General features: G+C 42.4%; 1 protein-coding gene across 1 annotated transcript in view; it reads left to right on the top strand.

Moving 5' to 3' along the window:
- The window catches only part of LOC124719678 (F-box/LRR-repeat protein 14-like), a 95,162-nt gene that overhangs the window by 18,938 nt on the left and 60,442 nt on the right, over nucleotides 1–15,782 (top strand). Inside the window, exon 2 of the mRNA XM_047244888.1 lies at nucleotides 11,993–12,403. Coding sequence (XP_047100844.1) covers nucleotides 12,003–12,403 — 401 coding nt within the window. The 5' untranslated portion in view covers nucleotides 11,993–12,002. The remainder of the gene's footprint in view (nucleotides 1–11,992; nucleotides 12,404–15,782) is intronic.

Here is a 15,782-nt window from a genome sequence, read left to right as displayed (position 1 = left end):
AAATATAATGACAACTTTAACTTCATGATCACCTTTCCACATCTAGGATGATATAGATGTGACCTATCATTTTCCCTGAAATGATATCACACCTCAGTTCATTAAACTTTTAAAATCAGGAACTGAAATTATAGTGAAGTTAAAAGAAGGAACGCTTTCTTCTACATTTAGATCACATGGTATGTCATTTATGCCAGCTTTGTTCTAGTCTGTTTTGTCCAACACAATTTGTCTTTGTCCAGATGTATTGTCAAATATTAATAATAAACCAACACATATTATTAATTCATCCTCTCCACTGGTCATAGCATAGCATACTATGTGAATACAGGGACAAGTCTTTCATGGTGGCATGGTTCAATAAAATCATTTCATTTTATAAGGTGTCTAACTTCGAATAAAACACTTGAGGTTTCGATTGCTGTCTCTTGCCATTGTCGTCAAGAGTTAAAATCACTAACTGCCCGTGCTGGCAAGGTGTTTCATTTATATTAGTGCAGTAGCAGCATCTTGAACGTTTCAGATAGAGCTGAAGTGATGAATGCACAGAAGGTAATTTGAACAGTTCTGGATTGCTGCAGGAATGAGTGACGTCACAAGATGTGAGTGGACGGCACCACATACGAAACTGCTGCTGCTGCCTTCCTACAAGTGTCAAGTGTAATGTAGCTATTTCTTGTTTTCACAGACAAAGTCCTGGACTTTAATAACTTTACATACGTCACCTGGAGCAGGTCGTATTTTAAAATAAATTATGATAAATACATTGTGTTATTTCTCCATTTATTGATAAACTTCATCGTGACCAACATTTCATTCTACAACAGACTAACTCATAATAGCCCATTAAATCAGTGACTGCATCTGACTCTTTGGCCAGCTCCATCCATTATATAAACGTTTCTTACAATTGATGATTCTTACTACACTGTTACATTTCTAATTTATCATGATTTACAATGAAAAAACATTTATTTAAAAAGTATTTGGTATAACAACATATTCTGCACAAGTGACTGACAAATTTGAAATGCATACTTCTGATTTAAGTGCAACAATTTACTGTACTGAATTTCATAAAATGTGAAATTTTAACAATTACTGTGAAGCTATGTAAATGTCATCAAAATAATTCAAGTAATTTACACTGATTAGCCAAAGTGTGTTGACCACCTGGTTAATAGCTTACCGTTCCACTTTTCAAACACAATACAACAGAGAGACTGCTCGGTACGGATTCCAGAAGTCCTCGACAGGATTGCAGAAGTATGTGGCACCAGATGTTTGTGCGCAAGTCAAGCAATTCCTGCAAATTATGGGATGGCGGTTTACGGGCACACAGCTAGTTCCCGAAATGTATTCCAAATTGGTACAGATGAGCCACATGGGCAAGACATCAATGCGTGTTCACTGTAATGCCCGACAGGTCACTGTGTCACGAATCTGACCTTGTGACACAGACACGTATCCTGCTGGAAGATGTCATCACCATAGGGAGGGGGGGGACTTCAAGCATGAAGCAATGCGGATGATCTGCAATAATGTTCATGTAGTTAACTGCTGTTGTGGTGCCTTCAATTACCACCACAGATCCCACAGAAGCCCAACTCAGTATACCCCATAGCATAATTCTGCCTTCACCAGTACACATATGTGATGGCGTGTAAGGACCCAACCGTTGACGTGATGTAGCAAGAAATGTGACTCCATCGACAGGCGACACATTTCTGTCGATCCACAGTGAAAACTCAGTGATGCTGTGCCCATTCCAATCGTAACTGATGATGTTGTTGGGGCAACATAGGAACACACAGGGGTCACGTGATGTGGAGCTTCATGTTCAACAATGGCCGCTGAGCAGTGTGCCTCGAAACACTGCCCTGTCGTCAGATTTGCTGCAGATCACTGCCTATCCTGGATTACATAGTAGGGGATCCTCCGACTTATACGTTTTGTGATGAAACGTAGACATCCTGAACAGTACGGCCAACTTGTTATTTCATCATCCTTCAACCACTTTTTATAGGTGCTCACAACAGTATTTTGCAAACAGGCAGTCAGCTTTCCTGTTTGAGAGATTATTTTTCCCACCGGTGGTGCCACAAAAATGTGTCCTTTGACAAAACCACTTATATGAGTGGATTTCCGAATTTGTGGCCCACACCTTTGCTATAATGATTGCCCATTTGTCTCTCTTCTGCTTACATTCGTTCCTTACTGCGTTACGTACCTGCGACACCACCAGAAGGCATTCAACCCTCGAGGTGTGGAGTGGCCATAATGTTTTGGCTCGTAAGTGTAGTTCTATTCAAGAACCTTCAACGTCGCAGCACGTCGGCAATCGTTGGTTAATATATTAAAAAACTAAAAACCCGTCTCGATTGCGAAAAAAGCACCTAGTGTCAAATGTTAACCCAGGTTTCGGTGTAGATAACTACAGCTTCTTCAGAACAACAACAAAACTCACAAGTGCCTAAGAAGACCTTTGTCAGTGATTAAAAGAACACCATAGCTATACATTTATAAATGAAAAAGAAAAGGAAAACACAAACAGTACATATGTACAAAGTCAAAACCACTACTTAACTTAATGGTGTACGCTCCACCTCACACCGGCCTATGTTCGATGGGCCATGACCCGCCATAAACTGCAAGTTTATCGAACATAGGCCGGTGTGAGGTGGAGCGTACACCATTAAGTTAAGGGGAGTTGGAATGCCCTATCTCGCCAATGTTAAATTTGCTAACTTTGTGTACCTTTTTCTTTGGAACTATTATCTTCAGAACTTTGAAATTCTGGCAGAGGTTTTCAGCATATATTGTGAGCCCACTGAACTAGAACCAATGTTTTCTTTTTGTTGGTATAGTATTTATGAATTTTTTACCATTAAGCCATTTTTTATTGGAAAAAGTATAACATAAACTTCCCTAGTTCAGAGAATAAGCCAGTTCTTGTCATGATTCTAGTTCAGTGGCCTCTTTGAACTGTTTTGCAGCATTTCTGAAAATTTGAATGTTGTTGGTTGAGTGGTTTATGAGATAAAGGTACATGTAACACTAAAAATGTCAAATGCCAGAAAATGCGATTAAAGTAATTTATTATGAAAATTCACAAATACCTTTTATTCTATTATCAAAAGTGTCCAGCAGAGTAATCAGGGTCATCTTCTAGTTCTTCTTCTTCACCTAGAAGCTTTCTTCTCCTTGCTGCCCTTGCTTTTTTTGTATTAAATTCAGCTGCATACTGAGCCTTCCTTACTCGCACGCTGTCCAGAAGCTGAAGACCTCTGATGGTGTTGATACCAGGAGCAATGCCGAGCCTTGCCATGACCTTTAGCCTACCCATATGACCATCATTGAATGAAATAACAGCATCACTGACTCCCCATTTCAATGTTTTTATCCCAACAAATACATTCTTAGGTACACGAGTCCAAATGAGGTTGTTGAACGACTCGTTTTGATTCTGGGTACAACCATGAAGACATTTTCGCAGAAGATCAGGATGCCCCAAGTCTCTATATATTGGTTTAATTACTTCCATAACAGCCAATGGAATATAATTTTTATGGTGATAAGGATCCCCAGTAGCTTGAGATTTTCTATAATTGCACCATGACTGAGGACCATCTGGACAAGCAAAATGTTGAGGATTATCATCAGTTGATGATCGATGTAAATATGTGGCCCATACAGCTTGTCTCATTTCCTGCAAATTATTTGCATTATTTCTTATTGCCATACCATAGTATTGTTGTAATTCATTTATAATTTTATCTGACAGGCGACCTCTAATGGTTTTACCATCTGACAAAATTTTGTCCTTCAGATTCTGTTTCAGTTTCCTTAGACGAGTGCCCATTCGTTTCTGAACATGACCGACACATTCTAGTTTAGTTATTGTCTTATTGACATATGGCATGGATTCTGTAACACTTTTGTATGCCTTGGAGTCCCCATCTCCAAGGAATTTTGTGTAAAATACTCCCCGTTCTTTTTCTGATCTGCTAAACATTTTCACAGCAGCGGCAGCCTCCATGCCTCCACTCGTACCTTCATAATTCTTGCTACATATGTGAGCTGCTTCTATCTTACCAGATGCACAATGGTAACAATGTTTAGTGAGCACTTCATAGTCCAAAACTTTACCGCTGTCCACACTAGTAACAGTAGCAACAGCATTTTTGGATGTGTGACCCCTTTTCTGCCAGGTTCCATCAAAAGCAACAGGGATATCTGGGTTTCCTTCATTTATATATTTTGCTTCACTGGCAGCAGCTTTCATTGATAAATCTGCTACAGACTGAACAGCATCTCCTATCACTTCAGTGTAATTGTCAATTTTAGCAGGTGGAGGTGGAAGATTCATTATGGCACAAAATGTTTGAGCAGCAGTATGTCCTTTACCAATTGCTCTCATTGCATACATTAGCCTGATATTACTCTCAAACAAATTGCTACTGCATGTTTTAGAGCTCCAAAAACAGGTCTCATTTTCACAACTGGCACAAACTATAGCAATTTTGCAGGAAAGTCCTATAGATTTTGTTATGTTCATATCAAAAGAACCTCCACAAAGATTACAACACAAACATTTCTTCATAAACTCAGTAAAAACAGGAAAGTCGACTAAAACATATTGTTCATTAGAAGCTTCATCTGTAATTTCACTTGCACAGTTTGATAACTTCTTTTTTGATGCACTGGTGGGCGTGTCTCCTTCACACATCTCAGCTGTACAAACGTCAGAACTTTCACCAGCATCAACAGGTGCTGAAGCAGAATCACTTGAACAAACGTTATTTGTAAATCTATTACCGCGAAACTTTCGCTTTTTAAATAATGATGCACTCCTAGGCATCGTAGAAACTACGCACTCACCACTGAAAGTCAAAACAAGACAGATAACAAACTCCAAATGAGCGACAAACTAAACTCGAGGCTCAAAACAAACACTCACAGATCAAAAACTGAACAATAAACACAGCTAGTCGTAAAAACAATGGTACCTATGGAAGGATCAAAGATTCTACAACTGAAGAGTGAAATCCACAGCCTTCTATATGTAATGTTTTCGGAAATGCGAAGATTTAAATGTGTACAAATCACAAGATGGGTAACTTTGCTGGGCGCACATGTAATTTTGAAAAATTAAATAAAAATACTTCCAATTGGAATTTCTTAACAAATTTTGCACCATTTTAAGCAGAAAATTTCAAATTAAGTTATAAGGTTAAAAACTGAAAATGTGAATTTTTTCCATTTTCCGGCATTCCAACTCCCCTTAAGTAGTGGTTTTGACCTTGTACATCTGTACTGTTTGTGTTTTCCTTTTCTTTTATTTTTGTAAATGTATAGCTATGGTGTTCTTTTATTCACTGACAAAGGTCTTCTTAGCCACTTGTGAGTTTTATTGTTGTTCTGAAGAAGGTGTAGTTATTTACGCCGAAACCTGGGTTAACACTTGACACTAGGTGCTTTTTTCGCAATCGGGGCGCGTTTTTAGTTTTTTTGATAAAGTAGTTATATTCAACAGTAGCAATGTCAGTATTAATATTATACTATTTTATACCAAGAACAGTGTTTTATAGTTGTTCCATCAAGTTGATAATATACTAAATGTTTTTCGTTTTGAACATTTAACTATGTCTTTTTATAGTACCAACTTGTAAATTCCACCAAGCTGTCCTATGTATTGTGTACAAAATTTGCATTTCATGGATAGTTATTTATCTTCCTGGATTTTAAAATTAGTCAGATGGTTGGTGCCCCAAATGACAGTTAAACGGTCATTAATATATGTTACCATATATGACTAATACATCTGGCTGTGTTTTACAGTTGCTAAATACATATGGGAATTGGATATACATTCTAGTATCCTTCTCCATGCTGCTGCTGGCCACCACTTCTTTCGTCCTCAATCCTGCCCATCTCTTCCTCCTCCTCCTCCTCCTTCTTCTCCTTCTTTCTGTCCATTCCTCCTTTCCCCTCTCTATGGCCCAATTTCCTACCCCCCCCCCCCCCTCCCCTACACACACACACACACACCTACCCACCCACCCACCCCCACTCCTTTCTTGTCCATCTGCTCTTTCCCCCCTGGTTCTGACCTTGAGCCTATTTACGTTACTGCACATGGAATCTTGATTTTTGAATTGAAGTCTCTTAAAATGAACGGATAAATACGAGGGCTATCCACAAAGTACATTACGTTTTGGAATTAAAAATAAATAAAGTATTGGAATTTTTTTTAATTATATACAGATGAAAGCCACACTTAAATACTACTTTTCTACATGGTTGCCATTTAAATTAAGGCACTTATCGTAGCGATGGATGAGCTCGGAAATTCCTCGTTGTAAAATTCAGCCCGCCTGCGCCTTCAACCAACGTGGTTACCTCTTCTTGAAGCCGTGCGTCGTCATCAAAACGCTGCATAGCCAACCACTTCTTCATTGCTGGGAATAAGTGGAAGTCGCTCGGTGCCAGGTCGGGACTGTACGGTGGATGAGGAAACAACTCCCACTTAAAAGATTCGAGAACTTCACGAGTGGCATTTGCAGTGTGGGCCCGGGCGTTGTCGTGAATCGGCAAGATCTTTGAGCCCAACTTTCCCTGCACTTGTTTTGTATTGCTCTTCTGAGGTTGTGCAGAGTTTGGCAATACCTTTCAGAGTTTATTGTAGTGCCTCTTTCCAGGAAATCCAACAAAAATCACTCCTTTTCTGTCCCAAAAGAGGTAACCATGTAGTTGAAGGCGCAGGCAAGCCCGAATTTTACGACGAAGGAATTGCGAGCTCGTCCACCGCTAAGATAAGTGCCTTAATTTAAAATGGCAAACTATGTAGAAAAAGTAGTATTTAAGTGTGGCTTTCATCTGTATATAATAAAAGAAATTTCCAATGTTTTATTTATTTTTAATTCCAAAACATAATGTACTTTGTGGATAGCCCTCATATGTTGGAATCATTGGTGTACAATGTACGAGAGACCTCTCCCGATGTTGGATCTGACTTTATTGAGTTGGCGCAGTGGTCATAACTACGGCTCAAATCCCTTTTCTTCCATCCAGATCTAGGTTTTACATAATTTCCCTAAATAGCTCCAGGCCAATGCTGGGATGATTTCTTTGAAACAGCATGGCCGATTTTGTTGCCCATCCTTGATACATTCTAACCTTGTGCTCTGTCTCCAGTGACCTCAACGCCGATGGGTACAGTAAATGCTGATCTTGCTTGTCTGCTTCGATCTGTGAGAATGGTAGCTTCAATGTCAGTATTTTGCATAGTTTTAATCTGCAGACAGCTAGGATTACAAAATTTCAAAGGATTGAAGATTCTGTATTGGTGCTCTAATGAGAAGCCTATAAGCCATAAATACAACTTTCCTGGTTTCTGTTAAAACTGAATGTGAGGAAGAAAACAAATCGGCGCATAGTCATGTACACGAATTTTTGTTTAAAACCGTGTATAAGGAGAAAGAATATGCTTGGAAGAAACAAGTTGTCTAATTGTTTAAATGTCCCGCCATCATAGTAAAAACCACCTGTGAGAAAAAATATAAAATAGCTCATTTTCGCAGCACAGCATTTTCTCACAATCAATTTTAGCCTGTGTCCATTTGAATGTTTATTAGAACATTGCGTAAACATTTGAAATAAATCGGTCAGGAACTTTTCGAGATTTTTTCTAACAACCTTAAATGGCGACTTGTCATTATATAGTAGTACAGATTACAAATACACAGCAATATCATAAAACAATGGAAAATCGAGGATAGAATAATGACAATATTATGGAAAGGATAGATTGATACTCACTCTGTAGCAGCGATGTTCTACAATCCACATCCACATCTACATCCATACTCCGCTAGCCACCTGACGGTGTGTGGCAGAGGGTACCCTGAGTACCTCTATCGGTTCTCCCCTTCTATTCCAGTCTCGTATTGCTCGTGGAAAGAAGGATTGTCTGTATGCTTTTGTGTGGGCTCTAATCTCTCTGATTTTATCCTCACGGTCTCTTTGCGAGATATGAGTAGGAGGGAGCAATATACTGCTTGACTCTTCGGTGAAGGTATGTTCTCGAAACTTTAACAAAAGCCCGTACCGAGCTACTGAGCGTCTCTCTTGTAGTGTCTTCCACTGGAGTTTATCTATCATCTCCGTAACGCTTTCGCGATTACTAAATGATCCTGTAACGAAGCGCGCTGCTCTCCGTTGGATCTTCTCTATCTCTTCTATCAACCCTATCTGGGACGGATCCCACACTGCTGAGCAGTATTCAAGCAGTGGGCGAACAAGCGTACTGTAACCTACTTCCTTTGTTTTCGGATTGCATTTCCTTAGGATTCTTCCAATGAATCTCAGTCTGGCATCTGGTTTACCGACGATCAGCTTTATATGATCATTCCATTTTAAATCAATCCTAATGCGTACTCCCAGATAATTTATGGAATTAACTGCTTCCAGTTGCTGACCTGGTATTTTGTAGCTAAATGATAAGGGATCTATCTTTCTATGTATTCGCAGCACATTACACTTGTCTACATTGAGATTCAATTGCCATTCCCTGCACCATGCGTCAATTCGCTGCAGATCCTCCAGCATTTCAGTACAATTTTCCATTGTTACAACCTTTCGATACACCACAGCATCATCCGCAAAAAGCCTCAGTGAACTTCCGATGTCATCCAGCAAGTCATTTATGTATATTGTGAATAGCAATGGTCCTATGACACTCCCCTGCGGCACACCTGAAATCACTCTTACTTTGGAAGACCTCTCTCCATTGAGAATGACATGCTGCATTCTGTTATCTAGGAACTCCTCAATCCAATCGCACAATTGGTCTGATAGTCCATATGCTCTTACTTTGTTCATTAAACGACTGTGAGGAACTGTATCGAACGCCTTGCGGAAGTCAAGAAACACGGCGTCTACCTGGGAACCCGTGTCTATGGCCCTCTGAGTCTCGTGGACGAATAGCGCGAGCTGGGCTTCACACGATCGCCTTTTTCGAAACCCATGCTGATTTCTACAGAGTAGATTTCTAGTCTCCAAAAAAGTCATTATACTCGAACATAATACGTGTTCCAAAATTCTACAACTGATCGACGTTAGGGATATAGGTCTATAGTTCTGCACATCTGTTCGACGTCCCTTCTTGAGCCGCAAACGGGCACAACAAGAAGACTACAAAATATGTAAGCTTTTTGGACAGAAGGCCTTCTTCCAAAAAACACACACACACACACACACACACACACACACACACACACACACACACACACGACCATTCTGGCTGCCTAGGCCAGACTGGCAGGCAGAGGTGGTGCTCATACGTGCGCAAGTTGTGTTCACGTAAGTGTGTGTGTGTGTGTGTGTGTGTGTGTGTGTGTGTGTGTGTGTGTTTTGGAAGAAGGCCTTCTGTCCAAAAGCATACGTATTTGGTAGTCTTTTTGTTGTACCTGTCTTCAGCTGAAAATCTCTGCTATGACGAGTAGCATAATATTGTCAACAATGTAATAAAATGCTGAAATGAAATAAAATAATTTCTCGCTCAGCTGGGACTTGAACCCAGATTTCCTACTTATGAATGGTTGCCTTTCATGTCTCGGCTATGTGGACACTGTCCATTGTTCTCACTATTGCTGGTTTACACCAGAGTCATGCAAGAGTTCAGGAGGGGGGAGGAGGAGAGAGGGGGGGGGGGGGGGAGAGAGAGAGAGAGAGAGAGAGAGAGAGAGAGAGAGAGAGAGAGAGAGAAACATTCACATCACATTATCAAATACGTATGTAATTTGACAGCCTTATTATCTCTTCAGCGTGAGTACACTCTCTCTTATGAACTCTTGCAGTACTCCAGTGACTGCTGGTGAACTAAGAGTATGACGGACGTGGTGCTTCATCAGTAGCGTGCGAGAAGATGGGAATTTGGGCAGGATGGGAGTTGGGTCTGAATAACCACGGCAGTCCCGGCAACTGCTCGCGAATGTGGAAAATCGGGTTTCCAGTCCTGACCCGACACAAATTTTCACTTATTACCATTGTAATTATATCAGTGCATAATTGCAACTGTCAGAACTTTTGATGTGTATGTATGGCTGCAGAATCAGGAATGGTGTCTGTTCTTCTGGACATGTATGAAAGAATAGACAGCTTACGTGTATAAAAATAACGAAAGTTGTAATGTATCGACTCCTTCGCTACAAAGATGAATCACCTACTCCTATATGAGGATCTAGGTATGTTACATTACAAGCAATTTCTCACTAATGTGGACAGGGAGACAAATAACAAATGTCGTTGAAAATGTATTGTAGATTCCGTCAGAAACAAGGTTGCAAACGGAAATGTCACAAAGGAATTATAGAGATTGGCTGCAAGTGGTCATTGATTGAAATCAATGGGTAAAGTTGAAAATTTGTGCCGGACTGGGGTTCAAACGTTGGTCTCCTGCATACTAGGCAGCTGCTCCGATCACTGAGCCGTCCGGACACAGAAGTCATTGCAACTACACTACTGGCCATTAAAATTGCTACACCAAGAAGAAATGCAGATGATAAACGGGTATTCATTGGACAAATATATTATACTAGAACTGACGTGATTACATTTTCAAGCAATTTGGGTGCATAGATCCTGAGAAATTACTACCCAGAACAACCACCTCTGGCCATAATAACGGCCTTGATATGCCTGGGCATAGAGTCAAACAGAGCTTGGAGGGCGTGTACAGGTACACCTGCCCATGCAGCTTCAACAAAATACCACAGTTCAAGAGCAGTCACTGGCTTATTGTGACGAGCCAGTTGCTTGGCCACCATTGACCAGACGTTTTCAGTTGATGAGAGATCTGGAGAATGCGCTGGCCAGGGCAGCAGTCGAACATTTTCTGTATCCAGAAAGGCCCGTACAGGACCTACAACATGCGGTCGTGCATTATCCTGTTGAAATGTAGAGTTACGCAGGGATCAAATCAAGGGTCGAGCCACAGGTCGTAACACATCTGAAATGTAATGTCCACTGTTCAAAGTGCCGTCAATGTGAACAAGAGATGACCAAGATGTGTAACCAATGGCACCCCCATACCATCACGTCGGGTGATACGCCAGTATAGCGATGACGAATACACGCTTCCAATGTGCGTTCACCGGACACGGATGCGACCATCGTGATGCTGTAAACAGAATCTGGATTCTTCCGAAAAAATGACGTTTTGCCATTCGCGCACCCAAGTTCGTCGTTGAGTACACCAGCACTGTGATGCAGCGTCAAGGATAACCGCAGCCATGGTCTCCAAGCTGATAGTCCGTGCTGCTGCAAATGTCGTCGAACTGTTCGTGCAGATGGTTGTTGTCTAGCAAACATCCCCATCTATTGCCTCAGGGATTGAGACATGGCTGCACGATCAGTTACAGTGATGCGGATAAGATGCCTATCATCTCGACTGCTAGTGATACGAGGCAGTTGGGATCCAGCACAGCGTTCTGTATTACCCTCCTGAACCCACCGATTCCATATTCTGCTAACAGTCATTAGATCTCGACCAACGCAAGCAGCAATGTCGCGATACGATAAACCGCAATCGCGATAGGCTACAATCTGACCTTTATCAGTCAGTACGTTGTAGGTGTTGCCACTGGCGCCAAGCTAGTGTGAATGCTCTGAAAAGCTAATCATTTGCATATCGCAGCATCTTCTTCCTGTCGGTTAAATTTCGCGTCTGTAGCACGTCATCTTCGTGGTGTAGCAATTTTAATGGCCAGTAGTGTACATTGATTTCAATTAATTCCTGCTTGCAGTCAGTGTCTGTAATTCCTTTGTGTCTTAATTCGTAATGGCTGTTGGGTCAAAATGTAGTCTGTTATTTTGGATGTCTGAAAGAGCAGACTAAACAGAAATGTGTTTTTAGATCTGGTGTAAATGAGACTCTACCCAGCACCCGCAATTGAGAAAATGTCCTCACAGGCCGTTTGCCCACCCGCAGCATCCCCACGATGGGGGACACGGTTCTGGCCGACCTGCCGGACGAGGTCCTGCTCGAGGTGTTCTCGCGGCTGCCGCTCGCCGACGCGGTAACGTGCGCACTGCACGTGTGCGCGCACTGGCGCCGGCTGTTCCGGTTCCGCGCCCCGTGGCGGGGCCGCACCTACGAGGCGCCGGACGAGGCGCAGGCGGAAGAGGCGTACCTGGTGGCCCGCATGTTGTCGACCGGGCGCGACCTCACCCTCGAGGCGGGCAACCGCTTCTGCCTGCGGGCCACGGAGGACTCGGTGACGGTGCGCTGGGACATCTTCCAGCAGGAGAAGTTCGAGCTTCTCACCGCCGGGAGCCGCGTCCAGAGCCTCAGCATCCCGGGCGACTTCCTCGTCTGGTCCAACGTCACCAGCCTGGCCAGGTGAGAGGATTTCATTCTGTTTGCAAGTGGAAGGCAATAGCTGAGTGGCACCGGTGGCCCTGCAGCCACTTCTTTGCATCAGACAGTCACTGCTGGAAGGCATTTGGTACAGCTCATCGCTGCCACCTAATGAACAAAATGAGAGTGTGTGGCATCAGGCTGACTGTCTAATTGGATTACCGAGTTTCTACCAAACGGAACGCAGTACGTTGTTCTCAAGAGAGAGACATTTTCAGATGTAAAAGTAACAGACAGACTTGGTTGCAAAACTAATTTTATTTTATTTTATTAATCCTTCAGTGACACTTTTTGCCTTACACCATGCACCTTCAGATTGGCCTAAGAGAAAAATAATCTTTGATTTAAATGGTGTAACTCCAATTTAGCAAAATTAGGCTAGCAAGGAAAGAAAAAAAACAAACGAGGGTCTCTCCAAAAGAAATGAGCACTATTTTTTTTTTAAATCCATCTTTTATTCTACATGTTTGGAAGTTTTACAGTGTGTAGATACATCCTTTAGGAACAGTGTTTTCATTTCTCCACATAATTTCCATCCCTCTCAACTGCCTTACGCCATCTTGGAACCGGCGGCTGTATACCCGCACAGTAAAATTCGGGACCAACCTGTTGGAGCCACTGCTTGGCAGCGTGCACAAGGGAGTCATCATCTTCAAACCTTGTTCCACGAAGAGAGTCTTTCAGTTTCCCAAAGAGATGATAGTCACATGGAGCCAGGTCAGGACTGTAAGGCAGGTGTTTCAGTGTTGTCCATCAAATTTTTGTTATCACTTCCACGATTTTTGACTGATATTTGGCCGTGCATTGTCGTGCAACAGCAAAACATTCTGCTTTTGTCGATGTGGTCGAACACGACTCAGTCGAGCTTGAAGTTTCTTCAGTTTTGTCACATATGTGTCAGAATTTATGGTGGTTCCACTTGGCATGATGTCCACAAGCAAGAGTCCTTCGGAATCGAAATACACCGTAGCCATAACTTTTCCAGCAGAAGGTGTAGTTTTGAATTTTTTTTTTCCTTGGGTGAATTTGCATGATGCCACTCCATCGATTGCCTCTTCGTCTGTGGTGAAAAATGGTGGAGCCATGTTTCATCACCTATCACAATTCTTCCAAGAAATTCATCTCCACGATTCTCGTACTGCTCCAAAAGTTCGGTGCATACTGTTTGTCTTGTTTTTTTTGTGAGCCACTGTCAACATCCTGGGAACCTACCAGGCACGAACCTTTTTTAACGCCAACACTTTCAGTATTCTGCAAACACTTCCTTCCCCTATCCCAACGTAGCGTGACAATCTGTTCACTGTGATGCGTCCGTCAGCAGTCACCAATTCGTTAATTCTCCACACATTGTCTGGAGTGTGTGCAGTATGAGGCCTGCCGCTGCGAGGCAAACCTCAATATTGTGGTGGCTGCTTTCATCACGTAACCTGCTTGCCCACCAACTAACTGTACTGCGATCGACAGTAGCATCTCCGTACACCTTTTTCGACCTCTTGTGGATGTTTCCCCCTGTCTCGTTTTCACAGCACAGGAATTCTATGACAGCACGTTGCTTCTGACGAACGTCAAGTGTAGCAGCCATTTTGAAGACATGCTGTGATGGCACCACTCACGGGAACAGGTTGAACTAAGTTTGAAAAAAAAGCAGGAAGGATGTATCTACACACTGTAAAACTTTCATACATGCAGAATGAAAACTGTATTTTTACAAAAATAGTGTGCATTTATTTTTGAGTGACCCTCGTGTAAGATAAGAGGACAATATATCAGAAAAATCAATAAAATGTTAAAAAGCCAGTAAACAGTGTAATGCAGGAAAACATTTCAACAAAATTTTAAAAACATATAAGAAACATCGTATACACTGTCCAGTCACATTAATGTGACCAGCTGTCACAAGCCTGAATAACCACCTTTTGTACTGTAGATCGCTGTGAGGTGTGCAGGAAGAGTGTTGATTAGTTTCTGGGAGGTACCGACAGGGATGTGGAGGTCTGCCGACTCCAGTACCGTGGCAAGCTGTCCTAAGTTTCTCAATTGAGGATCTGCGGCACAAACAGCCCAGTTGAGGTGGTCCCACAGGTACTAGATCAGTTTTAAATCTGGAGAGATTGGTGGCCGAGGATGTATCTTAAAATCATCTTTCTGCTCTTCAAATCATACACATACACAGTGAGTTGTCCGACATATCTCATTGTCCTGCTGGGAGATGCCACCATGCTAAAGGAAAATAAACTACATGTATGCGTGGATATGATTCCCGAGGATAGATGCATTCTTGTTGACCCGTTGTGCCTTCCAGAATGACGAGATCACTCGAGGTATGCCTTTGGCCCGGCTACTTGTGACAATTATTGCAGGGTGTTTACTTTCAGATTTTCACATCACACACGGTAACAGCTGTGTGTCCCACGGAACATAAAGTTGACTCATCTGAAAAGGCCACCTTCTGACACTCGGTGGACATCTAGTTGTGCAAATTCCAGCCTTGTTTGTCAGTGAACAGCAGTCGCACGGGTGCACGAACTAGTCACCTGCTTGGGAGGCCCGTATGTAGCAATGTTCGCAGAATGGTCATTCAGGAAACTCTGTTAGTAGTCTGGGTGGTCAGTTGCTCAACAGTTGCATCTCCACAGCTGTCATTCACCCCTGTCATCCGTGCCCTGTGGTGCACCACAGCTACCTCAGTGCTGGATTTGGATTGCACCATTTTGTCATTCACAGTATAATTTAACCCTTTCGGGACGCGAGCCCCGTATACGTGGCCCAATGCGGCATTTGCATTGGGACACGAGGCCCGTATATGTGGCCCGATTGTCACGTCAGAAGCCATCAATTATTTGTGACTACATGGTAGATATGGGAGCCGTAGGCAGAGCTGATCACTACTGCGCATCATTCCATTTTGCCAGAAAATCCTTCAAATGGTGGAGGAAAATTTTCCTATGGTTATTCGAGGTACAATATTCACTTTTCTGATAGGCCTTGGCCTATGTAGTAAATTTTTATTTTGACAAAAGGGTAATTGTTCTGGCTAATTTCAGGTGGGGATCGTCAGCACTTACTTGCTATACGTCATCGTAGCAAAGAAAAGACAAGAGACACCAAAGAGTCATTTGCAATTTCGGAAGAGTTTCGTCAAGGAGTTTGTGGGTGACGTCAGGGCTCAACCGACCCCATTGAGGAAGAGGCCGTGCTCTGAGCATGGTGACCTACACAGGATGGATGGCCTGTGCCATGATACCGCAAGAATGGACACCAGAAAACGAGGTGACTGTGTCATTTGCAGTGATCGCTCCAAACCAGGACGACGAAAACGGTCCGCCCCTTTTTTTTTGCAAAACTTGTCCGTCTGACCCTT

Source organism: Schistocerca piceifrons, chromosome 11 (assembly GCF_021461385.2).
Source record: "Schistocerca piceifrons isolate TAMUIC-IGC-003096 chromosome 11, iqSchPice1.1, whole genome shotgun sequence".
NCBI classification, from domain to species: Eukaryota; Metazoa; Arthropoda; class Insecta; order Orthoptera; family Acrididae; genus Schistocerca; species Schistocerca piceifrons.
The sequence above is the reverse complement of the archived record's forward strand: the minus strand, read 5'-3'. Positions and strand labels throughout refer to the sequence as shown.